The following is a 27,672-nucleotide window of genomic DNA, read 5'->3' as shown; positions in this document are numbered from 1 at the left end:
CGTAGCACCTATATGAAGGAGACCACACAACTGAGGCATACTCGAGTATGGGTCTAACCAAATACATGTACATGTCTGGAGAAGCGGTTAGGGACATTAAAGCTTATTTCACCAAGTAATGAAGGCGAGTCAATGGCACCATTTATTACTTTGATTAGAAAGGAAACGCCAAGAACAAATCTACGTTTCTCAAGAGACGGTAGGGACAGCAGAAGCAACCTATTTTCATACGGAGGAAGAGAGACAATCTGATCCCAACCCAAATTTCTAAGGGCAAACAACAAGAATTGTTTTTGAATAGATTCAATTGAATCTACGTAGCACCTATATGAAGGAGACCACACAACTGAGGCATACTCGAGTATGGGTCTAACCAAACACACGTACAGCCTTTTCGTAATGTAGGGGTCATCAAGCTCTTTGGACCACCTTTTTATAAAACCAAGCGCGGACCTAGCTTTGCTAATCGAGAGCTCAATATATTTTATATTGTCAAACATACTTAGACACATATGGAGGAAGTATTTCTTTTTATTACTATGATGAATAAATAAGTTGTGTTTAACTTGTTGCTTTACCAAAACGAATAACAATAATTATGAAGAGAAATGCGTATAGAGAATATTAACTAAAGCTTACTTGTGAATTCACGACACGTATAGTTGTTTTGCTCCCCACGTCAGTTTCGTATCCTCGCGTTGGTGCATGATTAAATCTCATTACGACATCATGAGTATCTAGTGATTACATGAAAATAGATTGAAAACAGAAATAAATACTTAGAAAATTATAGATGCCATAGGTTCAATCTTTGATAGAATTATGAAATATTGTGTGAGAAATCGATCAGCTATTCAGTCGGTTTGGGAACTGTTTGCATAGTGGATTGTGAATTCTTTTTTTGCTACAGTTTCAGAAGATCTTTGCAGATTATATATAGTTTTTTTCTTATTATGAGCAAGTTAAAGTAAACTGGTTTTGGAAACTATAAGCTTCAACCAGCTTTCTAACTCAACTTTTTCGTCTGCGAGCAATCCGAAAATGGTGGACTGAGTGAAAGACATGAACGAGGCTGCATTCGAGAACTCTGAAACCGGAATCGATTCGATGATATCGATGCTCTGTAGGCTTTCTGACACACATGGGAAGACACATTTAGCGTAGCGATTGAATATAAAAATTACATTGAAATATTCATTCTAGACACAATTACGAAGGTCCATGTCTCACCCGAATGTTACTTAAAAAGTTCTTATTACATATTCATTACTTCTAACACTTACCATATAATGAGCTGATCCGCAGCTCAATTTACATAAATATTGGAACTCGTTTTGCCGGTCATAAATTTGTCGAAGGCATGAATTTTCATATCTTAAGGGACAGATAAGACTTGTGATAGCTTTTCTCGAAGGGATCTAAGACAGGTACGTAGGCTTGGTATATATTATGGGAATTGCCACGTTTTGATTATGAGATCGAAAAATGTATTCTTTCAGTCTTCCTTCCTTCTTTCAATTTTCCTTTTTTCATTGACCAAAAACTTAAGGCAACTGTAGGTAACTTGCGAAGATGATGCCTAGGTTGGTTGACTAGATCTACCAACAGCCACCGCATTAGACGACTATAGACTATCGGACATAATCTCAACATTTACTTACTCAATAAGAGCTAGCTCCTAAGAGATTGTGCAATTAAAACATACTCAGTTCTCACAGCGGATTCATGCACCTTCAAGTAGAAACTTAATCTCTACTCTGACAGAAATTGCTTATTCGTATTTCATAATACCTTCCACGTTATACTCTTTTATCGTCAACCAAGATTCGAAAGCTTGGAAGCTTCTAAAGAGGTTCGGGTTGATAGTTAGTGATAGTTGTACAACTAAGGCATTATCGTTGGCGATGATCGTTGAATCTGAACCTATTGGTAGTTTAAAATACCCGGAGAAAGAATAAACAGTTATTATTTGAGCTATGGTTTGAAATTTACTTCATCAGATATAAAATATGAAAATGAATGATGAAAATTTTGAACGACATATTTGGATATAAGTTACTCTCGAAAGTTTTAGATCTAAATGTAAACTAAAAGAATTTTTTGAATTAAGCTCGAAATAGTATCGTATACTTCTCTGTTGATAGTTTTTTCTTTGGCTATAGTCGATTTATATACTATTTTTTTACTTACCTATAAATCGTCCCAATTTGGAGCCCGCCATAGATCCAGCGCTTGATACTATAGCACAGGCTTTTATCTTTTTACTATGACGAAAAAGTTTTTGTTTGGGAAAAAGTTTGCCGAACTGCAGCTTATTAAACGGATGATCTTTACGCCGCAAAACTCGTACATCAGCTTCCATCATTAAACAGGACGAGGGATAATATTGTTCTTCGAAACTGCTACCAAATACTGGTTTAAAATCCACATTATAATGATTGGTTTCATTTACCACTTCAATAACCGCTTTCTCAAGGGTCTTAATGATACGTTCACGAAAAGCTAACGTTTTATTTAAGCAGCGGAGTTCATATTTATCGCGGCACAAATAAATTTTCGGATTCAATGAGATTTTAGTTGTTTTTGATACCTTTAAGCGGGGATGTGGTGAGTATTTGGAAGAATTTACCGCTGGATTTTCAAGACTTTCAACGATATATTTCTCATTAGGATTCCAGCGTACATGAAAAACGCTACGTTTTCCTCGTTCGAAATAATCTAAGCATAGTTAAAATATACAACAATGAAACCAATAAAAAATTAATGACTTATCTTTAGCTCTAGACCACTTTTTTGTTTTTTCTATAATCAGCCAATGAGGAGATGTCTCCTATACGTGTGGGCAGGGTGGACGTTTGGAATAGTTATGCGAGGGGAGGGGTGGGGAGAGATAAGTTTGTGAACATTCGACTTGAAAATGGAGGCATCAGGTACGGTGGCAAGGATCACTGGTAGATTGTTTTAAAGACGGACAATAATTGTCGTGATGTGTCACGCGGTATGAAGGATGAGTATATAGAAGAAAGCCGTGCAGTCCTGTTAAAAAACTTAGTTGATGGACAAATCTCTTTTGTCCCGGTAGAACACTTGCCATGGATGTACCTGTACATGAGGACAACACAGCCCTCATTACGCCTATGCTCAAGAATCTCGAGAGTTTTAGACACATTTTCGCCACCCATGAGCACTAGAGCCTTTGTCACTAGTTTGAGTAGTTTTAGGCGGATACAGGCAGCATAAACGGCTATTGGCTGCAGTGAAGTATTTTTTAAAAAACTTAAGTGTGCTTCTTCCGAAACTTCCTCGGCATGTTTTGTCCAACGAACACCGTTTTGTATTCTAATGCCTAGAACACCAAAGGTTGCCCATTCTTTCACATTGACACCACAAAAAGAGAGATTGTTTATCACTTTTCCTTTGTGTTAAGAGGTAGCTTTGAGTTTTTGGTGGCATTAAACCTTATTCTATTAGCCCGACTCCATTCAGATATTTTTATGAGGTCCAGATTTAATAGGTCATTCACCATGCAGCGTCTGTGCTGTATCTCGTTGCTGCATGGTCTCTTACTAAGGGAAAATCAGTGATACAAGTTGCTGTTATTTGCAAACGAGTAGATAGGATTTCCTGTTACGCACAGGAGGTCGTCAATGAACACCAAGAAGAGAGTAACAGAAAGAAAGGAATCTTTTGCAACACATGCATTCAAATAGAATTTGTTTGTGAAATATTCGTCGTCATTGTGGCATTGTGGTACGAGGGTATATTAAGTTTGTGCGGATGTATGCATTAGCCACAAGGACTTAATATAGACCCACGGATTTTTATATCGATCGATTCAGGATCACTGCGGTCGGATCATTGTCGGTTTGTGCGTCCCATGTTTGTTTATGTTCAACGTACAGGCCGCAAGTTTTGGTATATTTTAATGGAAATTAGTACAGCCAACCCATTTCTTCGATCACTTCCTATACAGCGCCTAATTGTGGAAATTCATATGAAAAACCGTAACAAGCGCAGTAGCCTAGAGTGTTTGATAGTCAGCCGTTCCCCGTTACAATGTTTTTACTTGCTAATTACGAAAAGGAATAAATAGTTATATATAATTGTAGAAAGCGATTTGTTAAAGATGCAGCTACTAAGGCGGTGAAAAGAAGAAGAAGAATTAAGTCCAAATGACATAAATCTCCTTGTAACAGAAAATGGAACTAATGACGATTTACAGTTGGATAAAATAAATGGCATTTTAAATAATTCTCGTTATTATTTGAGATGGGTGTCCCTCGGTTAATTCACTTCTACGCATTAGGTTTCAAACTCAAATTATTTTACTCTTAAGTTTTTATTAGCAAAGTTACACAGACCAAGGATTAAGATTTCTGAATAGCGAACGCTTGTCCAGAACATAAAAAATATACAATATTTAGCACTAGTTAGCCCAAATGTCTGTACGTATAACCACGAATTGAAGGCATTTTGTGAATATACGATTTTGTTTTTGCCTAAAGATTTAATATCTTTTAGATTATCTACTCTATTATCTACATTTTGGACAAATGAAACGAAAAAAAGGATAAAATTAATGCAACCCCTAAGAGGGTTGTTATAATATATTATAACTCAAGTAACAGATAATCGACCACTTGTTAAAAGGAGTAAGAAAAACAAAAACTAAAAGCGCACACAATAAATTATACTATGTACACGTATAAAAACACGTACCATGACGTACTTGTTGCGAGGAATTCACCTTAGTTGCTACATTAAATGTCACTTTGCTTGTTATTGCTGTTGACGTTGGTGATTGTTGACTAGGTAGAGCTTTTGGTGAATTAAAGTTTCGTGGCAAATTTTATACGCTTACTCCATAAAGGCAAGAAATTTTATACAAATACATGCAAAATTATCGAGAATTGTAAACAAACGTATTCAAACATATTCTCAGATGTTGGCATTTTTATACAAATTATTGAGAACATATATTAACCTGCGCGCAAAAACTTCCAATGTTTCTACCAACTTTGAAGTCGATGTCTTCATTTTTGCAGTGATGCATAAACGGACAGACAGGACTAAATCAATTCAGAATTTTACGCTGATCAAGAATATATACACTTCATAGGATCTCTGAAGCTTCCTTTTGGTTGTGACATATACTGTGAAAATAAAACAAAATGAGTATACCCTATCTTATAGTGGTGGGTATAAAAAAGATATTTCGGAAGATCGGGACCCCAACATCTGTAAACGAAAACTGCTATATCCTATCATATCAACGCTTGTTGAAGACGTGCTTGGTGTATCTTATTATTATTTACGACAACTAGCTTTCTCTTCTTTCTTTCCTTTAGAAAAACAACCTAATTTACTATATATAAACATGCATAAATATGACGCGAGCGGCGCAACTAAACATATAATTAATTTTAACTTAACGAAGATTGGAGAGAACATGTCCCAAATCTCTTCTAACCTTGTGATCATCGAAGCAGTAGCACGAAAAGCAAGCTCTTATATATAGAGAAAATCTAATCTTCCTGTATGCGAGCTTTTATAAAAATTGTGGCTTTGCACGAAAATAATATATATTTTTAGCGTATTATTATCAAAACGAAGAAAATAACTGTACCAGGCGAAGTGGTGTAGGGTATGTAATGGTCGGCGTTGCCCTGACTATAATGTTGTTACTTCTTTTTGCTAATCTTTCTAAGCTTTTTAACCGTTTAACGCTTATTTCTCATGGATTTTTCAACCGCATCCATTCTCAAGCTGTAGAATTCAAACAAAAGTGAATGGAGCGCTTCTCACCTTTTTATTTCAATTGGTATTTTAACGAAATTTGACAAAGAGAGTTTAATAGTGCAAATGTACACCTACAGATTGCTTAAGATATTTTATATAGTTCCAAGAAGAATTACTGCACGGTTTGGTTGGAGAATTTATTTATCTATGATTTTCTTTTCAAATGTTTTGAAAAAGTGCGCAAAAGTACGCAATAATCAAGCAACATTCATTTAATAAAAATAAAAAACGGAATGTTTCGCGAATTCAAGTGAAAAAAAGGAAAATTACTAACGATCAGATGCACCCGCAAATAACAAAATATACCTAATCCTCTTTTTACACGATAGACACGTTCCCAAAAAATTCGTGTACGGAAACATATTGGCTAAACGGAAAAATTAATAGATTAGCTCCCGACCTAAAAAAGACAATTGAAAAGTACAATTAACGATACTACAAAGGTCTTATTAGAGTTCACTTAAGAATTTATTTTGTGCTTACATATTTTAAATCTTTAAATATACTGTAAAAATAATAAACTTTAGACATAGCGGACGAGTAACACGCAAAAATTGACACGAGATTAATTTAAAGAATTAAGAAATAACAAAATAAACAAAAAAGATATACATATTTTATTGAGGCGCAAAACAAAGAACATCGTGTTCACGTTGGGCTTTTTGTCTGCACATCACAATGAAGCTACGGTTGTTGATTTGCTGAACGACAAATTATAAAAAATTATACTTTGTAAAAGGAAGCTAATTGCGTAAATAGTACAGTACCTCTTTTCTTTGCGCATAAGCCGGCTTTGTGAGGCAGTGATTCATTTTGTCTTTTCTGTGCATGCTGAGAGCGGGTGTCAGTTGTGTTTATAAAAAATGCTGCTTTCATCAGTTCTTTATAATTTTCATTAATACAGGTGTTGTTGCTACCGCTGTTCCTGTTGCTGCTATTGTTGTTCTTGGTAGTTTTGGCACAATCTGCATTTTCACTTTTTGTTTGTATTGTAATTATAATGACCACAATAATGGAAGCATTCAATATTATTTTAAAAAAGTTTTTAAACATTTTATTGTAATATATCACGATTTTCTTGCTTATTTTCATATAGATATTTTAGTTGATTTTTATTTTCATTTTAATTTTCATTTAAACAAAGACTTAGGTCAAGTACATTCTTAAACGTTTGTATAAATAATGAGAGTTTTTTTTTATTTTTTCAAAAATTCTCTAAACAAGTAGGCGCCTGAAGTTATACTGCATTTGATATAATATTTCGTTACATATCCAAATAATTGCTTTCTTACAAAATATATGCGAAAGTAAGATTTATATATGTTGAGATGTTTTCCTCGATTTTGATTACGATTTACACTTGAAATTTTATATATTGAATATAACTTTCTTGATGTGAAAAACTTATAAATGTTTGCAGAGAGACATTTAGAAGGTCTTAAAATATGGCAGCCTGTACAACTTTCAGAGGAACGCGCCAGCTCTGTAAACATAATTTTTTTTTTGTACATATCTTAGCAAAATTTCTTTATGACGCGAAATAAGTATGAGATAATTAAGAGTAGTGATTTTGTTTCCTTCTGTCAGGTAAGAAAAGCATTTTCTTTAAAATTAAAATTTCTAAAGTATAAATATTTTAAAATTTTTTTTCCCTTTTCTTAATATAGTGTTTGACATTTTATTCAGTGTGCTATTTATTTGTTTTGGAGCCTTACGGCACTTTTGTGGTATACATTAAGTTTATGCCGACCCAAACAGACTTGAGATACATTCATTATTTTAGATTTTTTTATGACGATTGATTCGGACTTATTTTCCTAATCGATTTAAGCTTGTTTGTCCATCCACCCATATCAGATCGAAATTTTTGAAATATTTTAATAAAGTTTAGTATACCGACGTTTTTCAGCCCATGAACGAACGCTTCTCAAAATGTTTCAGATTGTACCACTTTTCCACTCCCTCCCCATATAAACTCTTCTTTTAAAAAGTTGATATATGAATAACTGCGTGCGATATTTAATAACCCGCTGTGACCCTTGATGGCATTTTTACTTGTCTTTTTTTATATTGAACCCTACTAAGCCTTTTTTTTGACAAGACTTCTTTATAAATTACTTTTATTGCCTTCTTTAATGCGTTACATGTGGTATGGAGTCAAACTGCGTAAAAATTAAAATATAATTGGTTTTAAGAAAGTAAAAAAGGATAGATTTAATATCCTCAAAAACATGAATGGCATAATTTATTCGAACCTTCCGCAACACTCCGCTTCGTCGAATTTTGAAATTTTATTTACAAATTGAAATGAGATTATATAGTAGAACTTTTTTCTTAATAAACTGAAATTTTCGATTAAAAAAAAAAAATTCAAAATTTATACTATTATGTTTAAAACCCCAAAGTTAGTACTTTAAATTTTAAAATAAGACTCCATTTTTGTGTTAGTCCCTTAAAAATATCTTATTATATTAAGCTACTAATTTTGATTTATTTAAGTGTTTATTACAGTAACAAGCATATAAATTTAATCAAACTATTGATTCGCCTCTGAATATGCTTTAGATAAAAATTATCTTATGACCCAAAAATTGATTTATTCGTAAACTTTGTTTGGTGATTGTAATTGCGACGTGTAACACGCATATTTTCAAGAAGCAAACCTCATCACCATTTTCAACAGACGAATGGAAAAATATAATTATTTTTTACAATTCAAGAATGTATATAATTTATGATATATTGGCATTAGAAACATTTTTCTAAGTTCCCACAAAATTCGTCAATACCATATTATCATGTAGCTACGACCACGTTTGAGCCCGTCGCTCGTAGATTTTTCAGAAGCTGGTGAAAATAGGACTTCCAGTTGTCTAAATTATAAAAAAATAAATATTAAAAAAAATAATAATCACGATGTTTATATAAAAAATCTGCTATCGAAGATAATTAGGATGCAATATAATGAATAAAAATACGAACACGGTAATACGGCCGTCAGCTGCGCGTGCACAAAACTGAAATGTCAAATTCAGCGCTATCGAGTCGGTGGCATTTTTCACAACTGTCGAGAGCAGCGCGACGGTGCTCTTTGGCACTAAAAGGGTTAAGAGATATTTTTTCCATCACTTCGGTAAAAGCTTTTTGAAATGCTTCAGAGACAGTAATTTATCAACAATGTTATACGGAAAACATCGTTCAAAACACATATTTTCCTCTTCTTTGAAATCTCTCAGCGTCAAATGATTTTTTTGGAAACTAAAGTAGCTTGAGAGGGACTTGTCTTAAATGCTCAAGAATACCGAGTGTTTTTGGATGTTATATAGGGCATAGGTCAAGGTACAAAGAATGTATTGAAAAAAAATTGATCCAAATCTCAATTAGAAGTATACCACCTTTAGTACAGGGTATATTAAGTTTGTGGTGAGTAACATTAAAGCTTATTTCACCAAGTAATGAAGGCGAGTCAATGGCACCATTTATTACTTTGATTAGAAAGGAAACGCCAAGAACAAATATACGTTTCTCAAGAGACGGTAGGGACAGTAGAAGCAACCTATTTTCATACGAAGGAAGAGAGGCAATCGGATCCCAACCCAAATTTCTAAGGGCAAACAGCAAGAATTGCTTTTGAACAGATTCGATTGAATCTACGTAGCACCTATATGAAGGAGACCACACAACTGAGGCATACTCGAGTATGGGTCTAACCAAACACATGTACAGCCTTTTCGTAATGTAGGGATCATCAAGCTCTTTGGACCACCTTTTTATAAAACCAAGCGCGGACCTAGCTTTGCTAATCGAGAGCTCAGTATGCAAGTTAAAACGTAACCTATGGTCAAATAGAACGCCTAAATCTGTGATCGAATCGACATCCTCCAACTTATGCGAATCTATGAAAAACTGAGTAATGAATGACTTTCTTCTTGAGAATGAAAGCTTCTTACATTTACTCAGATTTAGCTTCAGCAGATTCAAAGAGCACCATGCAACCAAATTATCCAAATCACCTTGAAGCTGATGTGATTGCGATTCAACAGAGAAGGAAGAAAACAGTTTCACATCATCACCATACATTAAGATCTGGCTGGAATTAACCACCGATGGGAGATCGTTAATGTATAAACTAAATAAAATGGGACCTAAGTGACTTCCTTGAGGTACGCCAGACGTAACGGGAAATTCATCTGAGGTGATGAAGGTAAACAAAACCCTGAAGGATCTATTGTGCAGATAAGAGCTTATCAATTTCACTAAGTAGGGTGGGAAACCAGAGGCTTGGAGTTTAAAGATAAGTAGTCTATGGTTAAACATATCAAATGCTTTGCTTAAATCAGTGTAAATAACATCTGTGCGAGAGCCACTAGAAAAAGCCTTGAAAACATGACAGGTAAACAACAAGTTGGTGACTGTAGATCGCCCTTTCCGAAAGCCGTGCTGGTGCGGAGAAATATACGAATTAATGGCAAAGGCCAAATGCTGAGTCACAATACGCTCGAACAACTTGGGCAAGACACTCAACTTGGCTATGCCTCTGTAGTTCTCAACAAATTGTCTAATTCCACTCTTGTGGAGAGGAATAAGGAATCTACTCTTCCAACATGAAGGGAAAACACCTAAATACAAGGACATATTAAAAATCTTTGAGATCACACAACATAACTCGACAGCGCCAGATTTAAGTACACATGATGGAATTCCATCAGGTCCAGGCGAACAACTGTATTTCAGAGAACTCAACCCTTTAAAAACATCATCTTCCGAAATAACCAAGTTAGGTATTGGAACCGAGTTAGTTATAGGATATGGGTAGTTTGCTGATAAATCGAAATTAGCAATCGAAAAGTTTCGTCGGAAATACTCAGCAAATAGATTTGAGATTTCAAAATCATCCGAGGAATCAGAACCATTAAAAGAAACATGAGAGGGATATGTGGAAATTTTCCTTTTAGAGTTAACAAATTTAAAGAAGAATAATGATAGTTGAAGGAGTTAAATCTATGCCTCGCCACCGAGTAAGCGACATAGTCGAGCGCAGAGCCACTTTTCGAATATTTTTTGAATAACGAGTTTTTTCTATTCTTGTGATATTTAATTGTCTTATTAAACCACGGGGGACACCTGCTTCGAGGTCGACAATGCTTGATCGGAACAGATGCAGCAATAGCTAGATTTAATGTGTTGTAGAACGATGGCAATAAGCTTTCAATACTACCGGTTGAGAAATCAAGCGTCAGATGTGAAAGACGATGTTTTAGTAATACAATATTGATTTTATGAAAATCATAATAATTATTTTAAAAAGTTTGATGAGTTTAAGGATCCTCAGGTAAACTAAAAGGTGGACAACGATTTACGTTAATCTCGGGAAAATTGGCAAAGCAGAGATCAAGCAGTCTACCATTACAATTAGGGGTACGATTATATTGACCCAAATTATGATCAAACAATTCATTAAAGAACACAACAGCCCTATCAGACGTTGAAGTAGGAACCAAGCAGCCAGAATTATCAGTGTTACTACAAGTGACTTGCGGCAAATTGAAGTCACCCAATGCAACGACCAAATCGGTGGGTCTAGACCGCTTGGCCACTTCACAAATGAGGGCAGCGTGTTTCTTGTAAATGGAGATATCAGAATTTGGGGGAATATAGGAGCAGGTTATAAATAGATGTTTATCAGGCATATTTGCACGAATAGCGATAAATTCAACGTCAGGAGAAGTGGGAAATTCAATTAAATTGGACGGGACTGACGCAGATATGGCAATTAATACACCACCACCAATGCGATTCACTCGATCATTTCTAAAGACTTGGAAAGAATTATGAAAAAGTTCCGACGAATGAAGATCGGATTTTAGCCAAGTTTCAGTAAAGGCCAAACAGAAAAATTCCGTGCTCACTGAATTTAGAAAAGTGGAGCGAATTTTCGAATTTAGGCCCCTAACATTTTGATAAATGAGAGATAGTGGGCCTGAAGAAACAATTAGTTTTTTGAAGGCGACAAGACTATTGCCTTGGTATTACGGGGACGATCTCGAGGGATAAATTCCTTAATTAAGGATCCTACTGGCGACAGTGATTTGTTTAACAACATATCACTGTTTTCAGTCGGAACTAATATTTTAAAACTTTTTATGTTATCCACCGATGTTTCAGGTGCCAGTCTTGACACAAATACTGCTTTTGTGGGAGGAACTGCCGTCAAGCAAATGTAATTATTTGGAACAGGAGGGGGGATCACGGTAGGAGAGTTTCGAGTTGGGAAAATATAGATGGGGTTATCGCCCTTGTACCTGCAGCTTGTGAGATTTGCCCAGTCTGGTGACCAACATTCACAGGCGAACAGCCAGGAGGAGAGGATGATTTATTTTTCTTTTCATTACTTTTAGGCGATGGCGCTTGATTAGAGTGAGTGGCGGCTCTGGGCGGAGACACCCTTGCCACTTCAGCGTAGCTTAAAACAGAAGGACTTGCCGGCTTGTTTGTAACTGTTTTACTACCAACCGACTCAGCAATATCGGAAACATTACTGTTCATTTTAGAGTTAGAGGGAGCGGTAACTTGTACCAGCGAATCAGATTTTGCGAAAGCCAGAGGTGACGTCCCACACGCTACGCTGCGAGTAGAAGATGAGTATCCAATAAAACGACACTCATCAAACCTAGACTTAATGAGCTCAAACTTTTCCCACAAGGAGCCGAGATTTCTACTCAATTCCGAGAAACCATGAGGGGTCTCCGTGAAAAGTTTATAAAAATCAATGTCCCGCTGCCTACAGTCAGGACATGACCATCTTAAGCCTTTAGACGGGTCATCGACTGCGTCAGCAGCACGGCCGAGAATGACGGCACACTTTGCATGACCAAAGCGCTTGCAGAGCCAACAAGAAACGAATCTATCAGAATCCGGGCCCGATTTCGCCCGACAAGGTGTATATAAACACTCCATGTCCAGTCAAAAAGACAGTTGTGGATTATGAAGAACGGACACAAAAATCACTAAAAACAAATCCTGAACATAAAAATTTATCAACCAAATTTGTGCAAAACTTCTCTGTTACGTTGACACTGTAATGAGAGATCAAAAGCAACACAAACTCCAAACAGCGAAAAAATAACAGAGAAAAAAGAGAGATTTATATCAGAGCTCAAAATTTTTGTTTGCAAAAATCAAATGAATCAAAGCGTAATTGAAAAATATTTCTTTTACTTTGAATTCACTCACTTTCTTCTCAAAGTATATTATAAATTCACACACTATAAGGCAGAATAGCCACGAAATTCAACAAAAAATTAAAATATTAATTGCCGAAACAAAATATAGACGACTATACCGCGCGACAGAGTTGCCAGACATCTATACTACTACTATTGGTTCGAATCGGATCACCTTTTATAACGTTTTATATCATTAAGGCGTTATATGAAAAAGTATTCTAATTCTCAAAGTCTCGTAACAAAGATCGCTGAATAATAGTATGTAAGTGTGAAAATTTAGAATCGGATGAGGCACTTTTTTGAATCTTCTGCCATCTAAACGTTACTACGGAAAGGCAATCCTTATATGAAACGTAAGCTGACGAAAACTCATGCAAAATGATAATTTAACATAAACAATAATCTTACCGAATTTGAACAACGTAGGTTTGTTGTCTGTGTTGCACTTTATAAAAAATTTTTGATGAAAAATAAACCCTTATATGGCAAAAATATCCAAATTTTAACAATTTATGATGAAAATTGGTTCGTACGAATTATCCAAATTTGGATAAAATAAGTCTTTTACTTAGACCCAATCATAAAAGGAAACCTCCTGAAAAGCGAACACTTCTACGGCGACAAGCTCTAACTTGTATTTATTTATGATGGAAGCAAATGGTGGGAAAATTACTAAAATCTTTTCAAATAAATTGAATTTGCTAAATTTTGACCGCGTTAGATGTCGTTTTGCGGATACTCTTACATGACGGCTTTAATGGAAACTATGCGTTCACATTAAAATATTACAGAATTACAGTTTGTAATATATTATCTCGGAAATGAGTGAATACGTGTATTTTAAATGAAGTGGTATGTAGTGTCCAAGTGTCGGACATACCCGAACAAAAAACGGATCTTATAGAAAGAATAATAATCGATTATAAAAACTTTTGCTTTGTTGGATTTTTTTATTTATTTGTTTATTTTGTTTTTAACAATTTTAATTATTTGGTGGGAACTGCTGAAAAAAAGAAACATATTCTGTTGTTGACATACAGTTTTCGAATACATACATATTCATACGATGTACATTCTAGCGTATATACAACTCTTTGTTACGCAATTTTCAACTTTCGCTCACATTATTTGGTTTGTACTGAATTAGCCTCAAAAGATACTTCGGATTTGTAAGTCTAGGTGCATCCATTTTGTATTGTTATGAAATTCACTTTCCTAAGCTATAGTTCGTATCACTGGATCTTGGATATTTTTTTCAAGAGAAATACACTTCATTGTTCTTTTATTTACAATTATATTCCTTAAATGTAAAATTGTTTACAATTTTTTTCGGTCAATACTTTCGACTGCTCAACTCGAAATTCTTTTTCTACTAACTCTCCCTTCCACAAATATTCTATTTAAATACATTTTTACCAGCATATTACTAGTACCTAATTTTGTTGCTTCATTTTTAATCCGTTAACCTGCTTTTCTGGTACTCGTTTTCCTCGGCCGGCAGCTGCCTTACGCGATGCAAATATGCATTTGGTTTTTTCCTCTTTAGCGATTTTATTACTTAGTTGAAATGAACTGAATGTGGGATTTCCGTAACAGTATGTTTACAGATTCTTCAAAAAGGTTTGCACCAAATTAATTATTACTGAAGTGAAGATAGCCCACCAAGATAGTCCACATTTTTTTAGGTTCGTATCTTCGCTGAAAATGTTCTTGCTAGATTACTTTTTATGGCGAATTAGGCAACGAACATGTAAAATAAATATTAAAATTAAATAATATTAGCAAACGTGCACGTATACAATAAACTAAGCCTCTAGAAACGAATACAAAACCAAAAAAGCTAATTGCTACTAAATCTCATGCAAAGTTACGTTGCAAATACTGAAAGATTGCAATTTTCAGATTGCGTTATAATCATTTTTAGAGACATTGCCCTCCTGTAGATTTTTGACGCCTTAAAGAATGCCGTGGTTCCGGTCCATCACCAGGAAATTTGCCGTAAACCTGCTCTCTTCATATATGAACATTTTGTAATCTTTTAATTTTTTTCATCTAATTATCGATTCTATTCAAAGTTAAACTCGCAATTATCAACAAATTTGATTTTTTTCTTTCTACTTTCTGATAATTCTTGCAAACAAACAGACGTTACTGCGCGGAACGCTTTCTCTCAATGATTTCCTATAAATTTGCGAGAAACCCTTGCTCTCAATAATTTAACACAAACATTTAGACGATATATACAAGACACTAAATGTAAAATGTTGCAATAATGTTGCTAATGAGTCTTGCTAATGAAATGTTTGATCTTATATACATAATGTTTTTATTTTTATTCAAAATGTAAGTTTAAGATAACATGTCTGTTTGCAATAGTAGCATGAGTTTAAAAAGGCTGTACCCGGGTGTGCTAGTGCGGTTGCCCATGCACTTGCTTAAGAAATTATATGCATGTTGTCGCCATTTTTCAAACTATGAAATTTGTACAATTTTATTCAAAACATTCTATAGGCAAGTGTAGTATATGTTTTTATGTACTTGCGCGTGTGCTTGTTGATCAGCAGCCATTTGACTGCCTGCTTTTTCTTTCTCATTATTTATATCGGTAAAAATTCAGTTTATGACTTTTTGGTATGACGCCCTTTATCGGGTAATAGCGATCTGAATGCCCAAAAAATAGTTGAATCTAAATCGGAGGGCGTCCATAGGAAAATAACAAGCGAAATCATTAGAGTGAATGATTTATTTAGCGACCGTCTGGAGAATTTGAGGAAGCGATATACAAAAAACGCAATCAAGGACGACCGTTTTTTCCAATACCTTGCCGAACCTTGCGAAGTTGAGTTGTTTCCGGGAAATCAAATAAAGGTAGCAGCGATAGCCAAAAAAGTTAGTAAAGAAGGTTGAGTATGTCATTTAGATACGACAGCGTCTACTATAAGAAACATTTCAGATGTTAGGAACTACATATTTTATTACGCTTTGGATACAACCAATCATCGAGGGAAAAATTAACGGGTAACCGAAAGATTAGCCAACACGCATGATGCAGATTCAATTGGTAACTGGCTAATGAAACACCAGCAATTGTCTGAGAGAGAAGGATCTTGGCCTCTTTTCACAACAATCGTTACGAATTTCAGCAGCGTCCTTATAAGTGTGTGTAAGTTGAATAAAAATAAAAACGTTATAAACATAAAATCGAAAATAACATAAGCAACAAAAGCATTACGTATATGCCTTGTGTATATGAAAAGGGCAAGTAATGAAATTATGCTTTTCTGATGGGTTTTAGCGTCGTTTAAGACAAACTTATCAAAAATCTGCACTAGGCAGAATTCGTTAAAATTTTTTATACATGCTTTGTCTATTGTAACTTTTCGCCCACAATGTACATGCGCTATATGGTAAATAGTAGCAAAAAAATTTTATTTTAATTTCTTATATTTTGTATAATTTCTTATTTTATTTACGCTTGTATTTCTATTTTTATCAGTTTTTATCATTTGCCTTGGCATAGGAGTGAAACAAGTATGAACATAATCCACCTTTTAGCGAACATAAAAAATTGGGCTATGTACAGTGAGCTAACTCCACGTCAATTAATTATTCGCTATCGAGGAGTAGGTACCTACACGTAAGTGTTTGCAAAATTTGGACAGATTATGTGTACGCACAAACATTATAGACTTACAGTCCCATTAAATAGATAATCCAATTTTATGTACGTCAATAATAATATATTAATGAATTTAAGTTGTATAGGGTGTATAATATACTTCATGTCTATATAGTTCATCTCCTACCTTAATGCCAGAAAGGGACAGATATGCGGGCATCGCTCTAAATAATAAAGCCGTCAAGAAATATGAAAGACACGAAGCAAAGATTAACACTACACTTTAAAGACTAAGCAGTACATATAAAAGGTAAAGTCAGACAAGACTTATGGGAATTGGCGACTCGCAAGGATTTTTACTTTTATTTTCGGAGTAAAGTGTGTCCTAAAAATAAGAAACTGAGTGTTACTTTGTTTTATAAAGGGAAGAAGACAAAGTGAATGCCAATTGTTTTCATAAAGAGAAAGAGATAAATCTTTCAGCAGAAAGCTACGTAAAAAATAGAGATTCGCTTTGCAAATAGTATGTAGGCAAATTAAAAACGAATGTTGTATAATACCAGATATTAGCGGTAGTTGATCACACATTATAGAAGACATCAAGATAAACCTTATGCGCCTGTCTGCGTAGGTATGTGCGTGCCTGCAACCGTTACATTTCCTTTCATCTCAAATAAGTAAAGTCTACAATTCCAGTCAAAACTGGTCATTAGGTGAGGGAGTGATTCCATGGCTTAGTCGACTAAAGTTTAAAATATATAATCCCATAAAACCAGTTAAATATAGAATTTTAAATAGAACGGTATGCGAACCTAAGGTAGGTTACATCTATAACTTTAAATTATATTCAGAAAAATGCCGTAATTAGCAAAATATTGTCACATGAATTCTTGGTACCATATCTCAACAATTGGTATAATGTTTATGCTGACAACTTTTATAATAGGGTAAGTTTGACGAACCTGCTTATACAGTATGAAAATCTGAATCTATGGCACCGTCACGATAAACCTATACAGTGTTTTTCCATTGTAACTTAAGAAAATTGAATAAAGTAAGAATTAAAAACTAAATCAAAAAAATTTTGGTGGTTTATAGTAATGAGTGGGCGCGCTGAATTTTTGTTAATTAAAAAAAAAAAAATCTTGTGGTCTAGCATGTACAGTGAGTGCACTTTTAAACTTTCTGCCTTTTCAACCTTATGACAGTAATAAGAAGAAAACGTTGAGAAAATGAAAAAATAAACATTTGATAACTTATAAATTTGTATTGACTTGGCAGACATTTTCCATTTTTGAACATGAGCGGTTCTATTCTTCTTTCTTTCATAAATTATGAGTAATGCGCTAAAGCCTTTGCTTAAGCAAACGAAAGTACTTTCAATTCAAGCTTTTCATGGCCTTTGACCGATTTGGCCTACTTTCAAGGTCAATCTGTACGCAAAAACCTATGTTTCTGCCAAATTTAAAGTCAAATGTCAAAACCACATACGCATCCACAAAAATGGATAAAGGGACAGGCAACATTGGACGAATTGAGAATTTGACGTTGATCTGAAATTTCCTTTTATGCGTTGCAAACATTACGGCAAAATGGATATAACCCTTTCTTCACTGCTGGGTATAAAATTAACGGTTTATTTTTAAAAAGCGTTTCTTAAAATTTTACTTATATTTTTATTCATTCTGTTTTCCGTTTTTTATATTATACAGACGTTATTTTGTTACGAATACTTTTCATGTTTTTTTTTTTTTTTTCGTTGAATTTTATTCGATTAGAATGCCAAAAATTTGGGGCCTTTGCTTTCATTTTTTTTATTTCATTTCATTTTCTTCTTCTTTTTATATAAAGAAATTTACATGGTTTCACAATAACACTCATCTTTTTGCAAAGGCATACAATTACAGCCCTTAACAAAAATATAAACCTTCATCTGCTGTCGTGTGGTAAGCGTGAATATCCCGCGAAACGGGCGCATGCAAAAGAATTCAAAACACCGTTTATTTAAAACACTTGTTTTATATTCCAAAGGTTTACATTTCCTTTCGAACACATGCAGACATCGAATAACGCGTAACGAAATGCATAGGTAAACACCGCTAGTGTTTAGTTTTTACTGACTTGTCGCACATAACAAAAAACAAAAAAAAAAAAGGTTAAGTAAATAAAACTATAATAAACGCACATAAATATGAACATTTTTAAATATCGCACAGCATACGTAAATAGAAATGTATCGCACAATACATGTGTATACAACTTAAACCAAAAAATTTTTTTTGCCTGTGTGACTTGTTTGGCTTAATTCATTAGAGAGTCGCGTGCTAAAGCAAAGAACAAAATATTTTTATATATATTAACTTGACCCGTTATTATATGTATATACACTTTAAAGGTGGATAATGTTTTTCGTTTTCTGCTTTTGAAAAATTTTTCTATTTAATTGCCACGAACGCATAACCACTAAACCAAACAACTTTCCCTTTCGGTAGTCGAAACGTTTCTGAATATTGTGCAGATTGTTTCTGTGTAATTGTGTGGCACAAGCATACCGTTCCGTGCCGGAGAATGACTGTCTAAGAAAAACAAGAACAACAACAGCAACAAGCATAACAACGATAGCAATGGCAACCCATTTGTTATAGATTACAAGTCAAGTGAAGTCAGTATTTTTAAAGGGTAGATAGCGAAACGTCATGATTGGGGTAGATAGGTAGCTGTAAGCGATGCTATATAAACAAATGCATGTAGTATGTAGCAGAGGTAAATTACTTGTTCGACAATAACGCGGCTTATAAATGAGGTAAAAAGCTTTTTCGCTTAATTTTTTGTTTTGGCTTTGCGTTTATTTTCTTTAATACTGTTGTTGTTGATGTTGTTAGTGGTGTTGCTCCTTTACGATATTATACAGCGCGTGCTGTTTGTTTATAATTTCAATATTGTTATTAGCTTCGTCATAATCGTTATTGTCATCATCAGACTTCTCAGCATGTTTATCATTTAATATCATAATTAAGTATTAGGTTGAACATATTCGTTTACATTTTTGCTTACAGATATACAGTAAGTCTCGTTAATACTGGGTCTTTTCGCTCGACAAAAAGTAAACGCTTGTTAAACCTAGTTCATTGTCCATGAAAATTCTTTTTACTATTTTGTACTACTAGAGAATACATATAACAATGTAAAAAGAGAACAAATAAAACATTCCAATAGACAAGCAAATTAAATAACTTCAACAAGCAAAAAACATAGTGTCATTAATATTATACCCTACACCACGTACGGTACATGGTACATTAAGTTAGTGCGATCGTAAGTAACACATAAAAGGACTTAGTATAGATCCACCTTTTATTATACCGATTGATTCAGATTTGTAATCTGAATTGATCTAAACCTGCCTGTCCGTCTGTCCGTGTGATATCTGTCCATGTAAATTGTATTCAAGCTGCAGCTCGCAATTTTTGAGATGTTTCGATGAAATCTGGTACAGTGACGTGTCTTGACACAAGGACGAACGTTGATGAAAATGGTTCGGATCGATCTAGTTTTCGATCACTCCCCACACAACATCCTCATATGGAAAAAAATTTTAAAGTTCAAAATTTCCTTGCAAAAGTGGCTAAGTAGTAGTATTACGGTAATCTAAATTGGTATGAATATTTTGGACCGGCTGTGGCAATTTTTGAACCCGCTCTCATACAACGAAAACTAAAGTTCATAAGACAAAAAAGTATCATAAAAGTGATTTAACATAAAAAACTTAGTGGGCCCAATTAGGATTATCTCGGCCTATTTTTGGGATCCTACCCTAATAATGATTTTCACTAAACTGCAAAGCAGAAAAGTCTAAGTTTTAAGGTTTGATGATGGAAATTAACCCATAATATTGCAGTAACTTCATACAAAAATGACCTCTGCAAAATTTAGACCATCTACGCCTACTTTTGGGTCCTGCGCCATGTAAGGAATAAACTTGTACTACATTAGGTTGCGTTTTGGGCACGCTTCCCCACAAATACGCATTTGATAAATTTGCCTTTATATAAAAACAAGACATAATTTTTGTGTTCTAGAATAAAAATAAGAATTGTGTTGGACAATGTGGTGTAGGCTATTTAAGCGTCGGCCTTGCCCGACTGTAATGTTGTTACTTGTTTTCTCATGAAAAAGGATACGAATATAAAAAACAGTATATTATTAAAAATTAATATGCGGTGGGGTATTCTTTTTGCTTAATCACGTCATTTAAACGTTTTGACCTATTTTGTATAATTTTTCTTGTGTAGGAAACAGGGACCTTATTCCATTCTTTTTATTCCTCTATATTTTTCAGATCTTGGACGTTTCGCTTAATTCATCCCACATATTTTTAATGGCATTCATGCGTTGTGACTAGGGAAGAGGGTGAAGCGCTTTAGAGCAGTTATATAAGTGCCATTCTTGAATTAAGCGGGACTTACGCTTGAGATCCTTGTCTTAGTAAAATTTGAAAGTTTCTTATGGGTATAGCAAAAGGCGAGACTATATTTCATTCTTCTAAGTGTTTCTTGCATGCATGACAACTCAACGTAAGCTCATAACACAACTGCGATATAGTAGAATAAGTAAGAAAGTTCAGTATAGCGGCAGGCGAATCTCTCTTTCGCACCACCACGCTTTCCGCAGGTTACTCACAAAGTTCTTTTATTTGATACCATAGCGCTGCTATTATTAAGAAAAAATTAATCGCGGGGTCTACCATATTTATTTTAGAACTAACCAATTTTTAGGCAGATAATATATCTTCATTTAAAGAATGTACAAAATAGTTTTAAACATTCGATCTTGTTTGTCTTATGATAAACCAGTATAAAACCTAAAATGTGGAAGAAATATAATTTAATCGCTTTTAACTTTGTGTGGCGATTTTTTCCATCTGTGCAGGCAAAGAGTAAATTGTTTCGTAAAATAAATGTGGAAAATTTTGGCGTTCTTACAATTTGTGAGTGGCGAGCAAAAACCCATCAATTTTTGTGAAGGAAAACGGTGTTCCGTTCAGTTTATGCTCCACTGCGGACTTCTGCTCTGACCAATTTGGCCTATTTTCAATAATAACTTGCGTGCAAAAACTTCAAACATTTCTACCAAATTTGAAGGTGATTTTCTAAAAGAATCATCCTAGCTGTGATCAGGGCAACATGTTCGGGCGTTGTGCGAAAGGAGCCACATACCCTCATTGCACATAAGCGGTATGACGATTTTAATATGGGAAGTGGTCACTTCAAAGAATTTAAATGGAATTTTTATCTTTACCGACAGAGTGCATTTGCGTTCCGATATATAGAATGATACAGCTTTTTAAAATGTAAAAGACGTAGCCGTCTGTCCATTAATCTTTACTTTGTTTGCACGTTTAAACCTTTGACTTGTCGCTAAAACTGAGAGAGGTAGCTGAAAATTTTTCTATGTGTTCGAACTTCATAGTCTATATATTTCTTTCCGAAAATGGGATAGGTCTGCATGCGATCCCGTCCGCGATAACCCTAAAGCTATAATTTGCTTATATAACAAATATTCAAATTTTGGCGTACCACATTTAGCCGCATTATTCAAAGAGATCAAATTAAAGATGGTCACGATCGGACAGCTTAGTCGCAGTTTGTTGAATAAAAAAACTTTTTTATATATTATATTCAGCTTCATTTCATTGATAAGGATACATCAAGTTCATCGGAATAGATACCACATTCAGAAGGGGGGATAAGAGCCATTTCTTCTTACACCAAACAATCTAAACGTTTTTATTCGTTTGTCCGCCTGCGCACGTATCTTTAAAGCACTAGTATAATGTGTTAGCTTATTTTGAATTCAGTATAAGCGAAGCAAGCGTAAGTCTCTCTCTCGTGACGCTAATACATACATATTTCTGTTTGTCTTGTGTGACTGATCATAGAACAGTTTCTTTCATAACATGTGCTTACTTTGTCTTTCCTTTCAGGTTTCTTCAACTGCACACTTCTCTTAGAACTACCATATATGAAAACCACAGTTGAAGTCTGGGCTTGGGCGCACACATTCGTCTTAAGTCTATTATTTTTACCTATTATAGGAAGAGAGCTGTTGAGGTGACAGCGTCACGCTCGCAGTGAATTTGACTGAGAATGAAATATAATAAGTATAAAAATAATGAGTGTTGATGTGGACCTATGAGAGCCTACGGCGTAATAGCTTAGCTATTAAGAATAATGAAATTAGAGATTACAATGTAAAAATATGAATAATGGTTGAGAATAAGTGATGGACGTCATTTAGGTTCTTGTAAACAACTCTGAGCGAGTTAAACAGTTCGTAATTATATTTATGTTGACTAAGCTTTATCGAGATAAAGTGCCTGGAGAAGCGGTTAGGGACATTAAAGCCTATCTCACGAAGTAATGCGGACGAGTCAATTGTACCATTTATTAATTTGATTACGAAGGAAACCCCAAGAACAAATCTACGTTCCTCCAGTGACGGTAAGGATAACAGAAGCAACCTATCTTTATAGGGTGGAAGAGGGACCAACCTCAATTCCTAAGGGCAAAGAGCAAGAATTGCTTTTGAACAGCACCTATACGAAGGAGACCACACAACAGATGCATACTCAAGTATAGGTCTAACCAAACACATGTATATCCTTTTCGTAATATAAGGATCATCAAGCTCTTTGGACCACTTCTTTATAAAACCAAGCGCGGACCTAGCTTTGCTTATCGAGAGCTCAATGTGCAAGTTAAAACGTAATCTATGGTCAAATAGAACGCCTAAAGCTGTGATCGAATCGACGTAATCCAACATTTGCGAATCAATAAAATACTGAGTAATGAACGACTTCCTTCTTGAGAAAGAAAGCTTCTTACATTTATTTAGATTTAGTTTCAGACGATTCAAAGAGCATCACGCAACCAAATTATTCAAATCGCTTTGAAGATGATGTGATTGCGATTCTACGGAAAAGGAAGAAAACAGTTTCACATCATCAGCACACATTAAGATCTCGCTGAATTTAATCACGGAGGGCAAATCATTGATGTATAAATTAAATAAAAGAGGGGTACGCCAGACGTCACGGGGAATTCATCCGAGGTATTGAGGTAAAACAAAACCCTGATTGATCTACCATGCAGATAAGAGCTTAACCATTCCACTAAGAAGAAAGGTAAGCCAGAGGCTTGGAGTTTAAAGATAAGTAGTCTATGTTTAACCAAATCAAACGCTTTGCTAAAGTCAGTGTATATGACATCAGTGCGAGAGCCACTAAAAAAGCCTTGAAAACATGAGAAGTAAACTCTAACAGATTGGTGACCGTAGATCTTCCCTTTTGAAAACCATGTTGGAGAGGAGAAATATACGATTTCATGCTGAGCCACAATTCGCTCGAACAGTTTGGGCAAGACACTCAACTTGGCGATGCCGCTGTCGTTCTCTAAGTTAGGAATTGAAATCAAATTAGAAATCAGATATGGATAGTTTGCTGATAAATCAAAATTGGCAGTTGAAAAGCTCTGTCGGAAGTATTCCGCAAAGAGATTTGAGGATTCAAAATCATCCGAGGACTCGGAGCGATTAAAAGACACATGCAAGGGATTTATGGAGATTTTTCTTTTGGAATTAACGAACTTAAAAAAGTATTTAGGATTAGCAAACAGAGAGGACTTAACAAACTGAAGGTGTCTGCAATAGTATTGGCGGTTGAGGGAATTAAATTTATGCCTTACCACTGAGTAAGCGAAATAGTCGAAAGAAGAACCACTTTTCAAAAATTTTTTGCCTATTCTTATAATATTTAATTGCTTTATTAAACCATGGGGAACACTTGCTTCGAGGACGGAACTGCTTGATCGGAACGGATGCAGCAATAGCTTGATTTAATATTTTGTAGAAAGAAGACAGTAAGCTATCAATACTTCCCACTGAGAAATCAAGCACAATATGAGAAAGATGTGATTTTAGCATGGAAACATTGATTTTATGGAAATCATAAAATTTATATGAAAAAAACACCACCACCATTGCGATACGATCGATCGTTTCTGAAAACTTGAAACGAATTATGGAAAAGTTCCGACGAATGTAGATGCGGCTTTAACCAAGTTTCAGTGAAGGTCAAACAGGAAAACTCCGTGCTCACTGAATTTAGGAAGGTAGAACGAATTTTTGAATTTAGGCCCCTAACATTTTGATAAAGTAGCCTGAAGAAATATTTAGTTTTTTGAAGGGGAAAGAGCTACTGCATTAGCATTACGGGGTCGATCCCGAGGGATAAATTCCTTAATTAAGGATCCAACTGGCCACAATGGTTTATTTAACATCAAATCCATATTTTCAGCGGGAACTAGAATTTTAAAAGGTGAGATAGCTCTAGATTGAGAAAGAGCCAATTTGAAAATACTAACGCGTTTTAAATTGACAGAAAGGGCTTTCGCTGCCAGATAACTTTTTATGTTATCAACAGATGTATCTGGTACCGGACTTGTCACAAATATTGCCTTTCTGGGAGGAACTTCCTTCAAACATATGCCATCTGTACTAGGAGCAGCAGTGTTTACGGATGGGGAGTTATGAGTAGGGGAAAATATAGAAGGTGTAACCACATTTGCACGACCAGCTTGTGCGACGTGCCCAGTTTGGCGACCGGCGTTCACACTCAAACAGCCAGGAGGAGAGTACGATTTACTGTTATCTTTATTAGTTTTAAGCGATGAAGCCTGAGAAGATTGAGCGACATCAATAGGAGGAGATACCCTTGCCACTTCAGCATAGCTCAAGCCGGGAGTCCGATAAATATGATAGGGCTTTTAAGGAGTCCGATAAATATGAATGATCTTGCAAAGAATATCTGGATAGCTGATTGACTATACCCCCGTAACTCTATTCCTTACATAATTTTGGAAGAAAATGTTCGTAAATCGTACATTCCCGCATGAAAACTGCGCTAGATCACTTATCATGGCCATTGCAATGGCTGATGCCGGCCCACGTGAACGAAAGCATCTTGATTGGTCGCATGTCTAATTAAGAACTTTAACAGCTTGCACGTCCTGTTTAAGGTGTGCGCTCACAGTTTACTTTTCAACGAAAAGAATCTGAAAAAATTATTACGCCATAAACTCGAATGATATGAATGAAAATGAAATTTTACTCAATTAATATTTTTGCAAATATCCAAAGTTAGAAACTTTAAGTAAATAATAATTTAATTAAAATATCACAAATTACAACACGAGTGAAAGGATAGCAAATATGGAACTTCATTTCAAATTATATATAAATATTCATAAATATTTTATAATATGTGCTTAAGTTGCACGCTCTATTTACTTAATCGTAAATAATCGAGGAACAATTTATTGGTGCAGCTTTGCTTGCTTTCGTTTAAGATTAAATCGTAAAAATGTTTTTTTTTTTTTGTTTTTTTTTTGCATTCAGTTGATGTTATGCTGAAATTTGTTAAGAATGCTAAGGCTTTCTGCCACTGTTGCTAATTATAATTAGCAACTTTAATACGTGCACGGTTCGCACGGTTGTATGCGAGTGCTTAAAGAGTTCTCTTTTTTGTAAGCACGTAATTGCATAATTTATATTTTAACTGTCTTTTCCATTTTCTATGTCAGATTTACATTTAGCCGCTGCCTAACGCTTTTCATCTCATTTTATAATACTACTGTTCTGCAGCTGACAGAATACGTTAATGTAGCAGAAAGTTGGAATGAAAGAGCAGTAAACTATTTGCGATGTTTATATATGTCCTATTTAAGAAGTAACTTGATATGAAAACCTTGAAAACGTCGTCACGCAGTTAAAAAAAAGGTAACAGGTGTCCATCATTAGCGATTACCGACCCTATATAAATTTCCACAGAAACCATAAATATTTCTTTTTGAACTTGATTACGATAGAACATGCGATAAAAATAAAAGTGACACATAGACATGTAAGAAATCATCGAACAAGACTTTATCAAAGGAGACAATGGCCTACGAATATAGTGGGTCGAAGAACATGTTCAAATTTAGGGCTTTCAATGATGTGCGGCGCGGTTTATAACAACGTACCAAAAGACTTTGCAACAGACATAACACAGACGAACATTCTTAAATCGATCTAGTATTTAATGCTAATCAAAAATAAATATATTTTGTCGGGTTAGCTTAGAAATTTAAATTTTGATTTTGTTGTCAATTTGGAAATTTTTTTTCTTAATTTTTTTAAATTTTAAATGGAGTTGTTAGTGTTTGTTTTTTATTATTATTATTATTTTAATTTTAGACTAATGAATTGAATTCTTAGACTAAAAAAAAGACATTGAGCACTAGCAACACAGGCTATCGGCTCTAATTTAAAAAAATGGATATTAGATAATAAGCTTAGTAGTATTAATAAAGTAAAATATTGAATTGATATTCTGTTCTGAAGTTGATTGTAGAATGTACAAAGGGTTAATCGTTCCAAATGCAATACTTCTAGCCAAGGAAAAGTTGAGGCAGTCGCAGAGAATGTGCTTTATAGTAAGAGTTTGTCCACAACAGCAGATTGGGGGAGAAGACTTCTTCAGGATCCATTGGTGAGTTGCAATTGCTTTTTCGAAATCAATTGATTTCGTTCGGAAATTGCTTTGCTTGTGAAATAATCAATATGTAACAGAGCGTCGATGCATCCTCTACCCCGCTTGAAACCAACTTGTTGCTTTGTTATCAGGTTCTTGGACTCAAGAAACCAAGATAATCTAGATGCCATAATCTTCTCTAATACCTTAGAGAGGCAAGATAAAAGAGAAATTGGGCGATAATCTGATGCGATGGAGACATTTTTTGACTTTGGAATTGGAACAACTGCTGCCATTTTCCACATGTAGGGTATATGGCCAGTCATAAATACCGTATTATATAGGTCCAGTAATTTCTTTTTACTAGACTTAGACATAGCACTGATCATTTGGTATGAGATGCGGTCTAGACCAGGTGTCTTCCCTTTCAAATTGGAGAGACAACTTCCAAGTTCTGA

General features: G+C 34.8%; 1 protein-coding gene across 5 annotated transcripts in view; it reads right to left on the bottom strand.

The window, feature by feature from the left end:
* LOC119642203 (beta-galactoside alpha-2,6-sialyltransferase 2) overlaps nucleotides 1-19,036 on the bottom strand; it is a 22,261-nt gene extending 3,225 nt beyond the window's left edge. The window contains exons 1-5 of one of the 5 annotated variants that reach the window (XM_038041237.1): nucleotides 18,830-19,036; nucleotides 8,589-8,672; nucleotides 6,567-6,880; nucleotides 2,191-2,718; nucleotides 640-737 (exon numbers count right to left, since the gene is read on the bottom strand). In XM_038041237.1, the coding sequence (XP_037897165.1) occupies nucleotides 640-737; nucleotides 2,191-2,718; nucleotides 6,567-6,880; nucleotides 8,589-8,672; nucleotides 18,830-18,843 (1,038 nt within the window). In that variant the 5' untranslated portion in view covers nucleotides 18,844-19,036. Of the gene's footprint in view, nucleotides 1-639; nucleotides 738-2,190; nucleotides 2,719-6,566; nucleotides 7,283-8,588; nucleotides 8,673-18,571; nucleotides 18,744-18,829 lie in introns of those variants that run through there. The other 4 variants (XM_038041238.1, XM_038041241.1, XM_038041239.1 and 1 more) reach the window with 4 other exon arrangements.
* Nucleotides 19,037-27,672: the final 8,636 nt, after the last annotated feature.

This window comes from Glossina fuscipes, unplaced genomic scaffold (assembly GCF_014805625.2).
Source record: "Glossina fuscipes isolate IAEA_lab_2018 unplaced genomic scaffold, Yale_Gfus_2 221, whole genome shotgun sequence".
Classification (NCBI taxonomy): domain Eukaryota; kingdom Metazoa; phylum Arthropoda; class Insecta; order Diptera; family Glossinidae; genus Glossina; species Glossina fuscipes.
The sequence above is the reverse complement of the archived record's forward strand: the minus strand, read 5'-3'. Positions and strand labels throughout refer to the sequence as shown.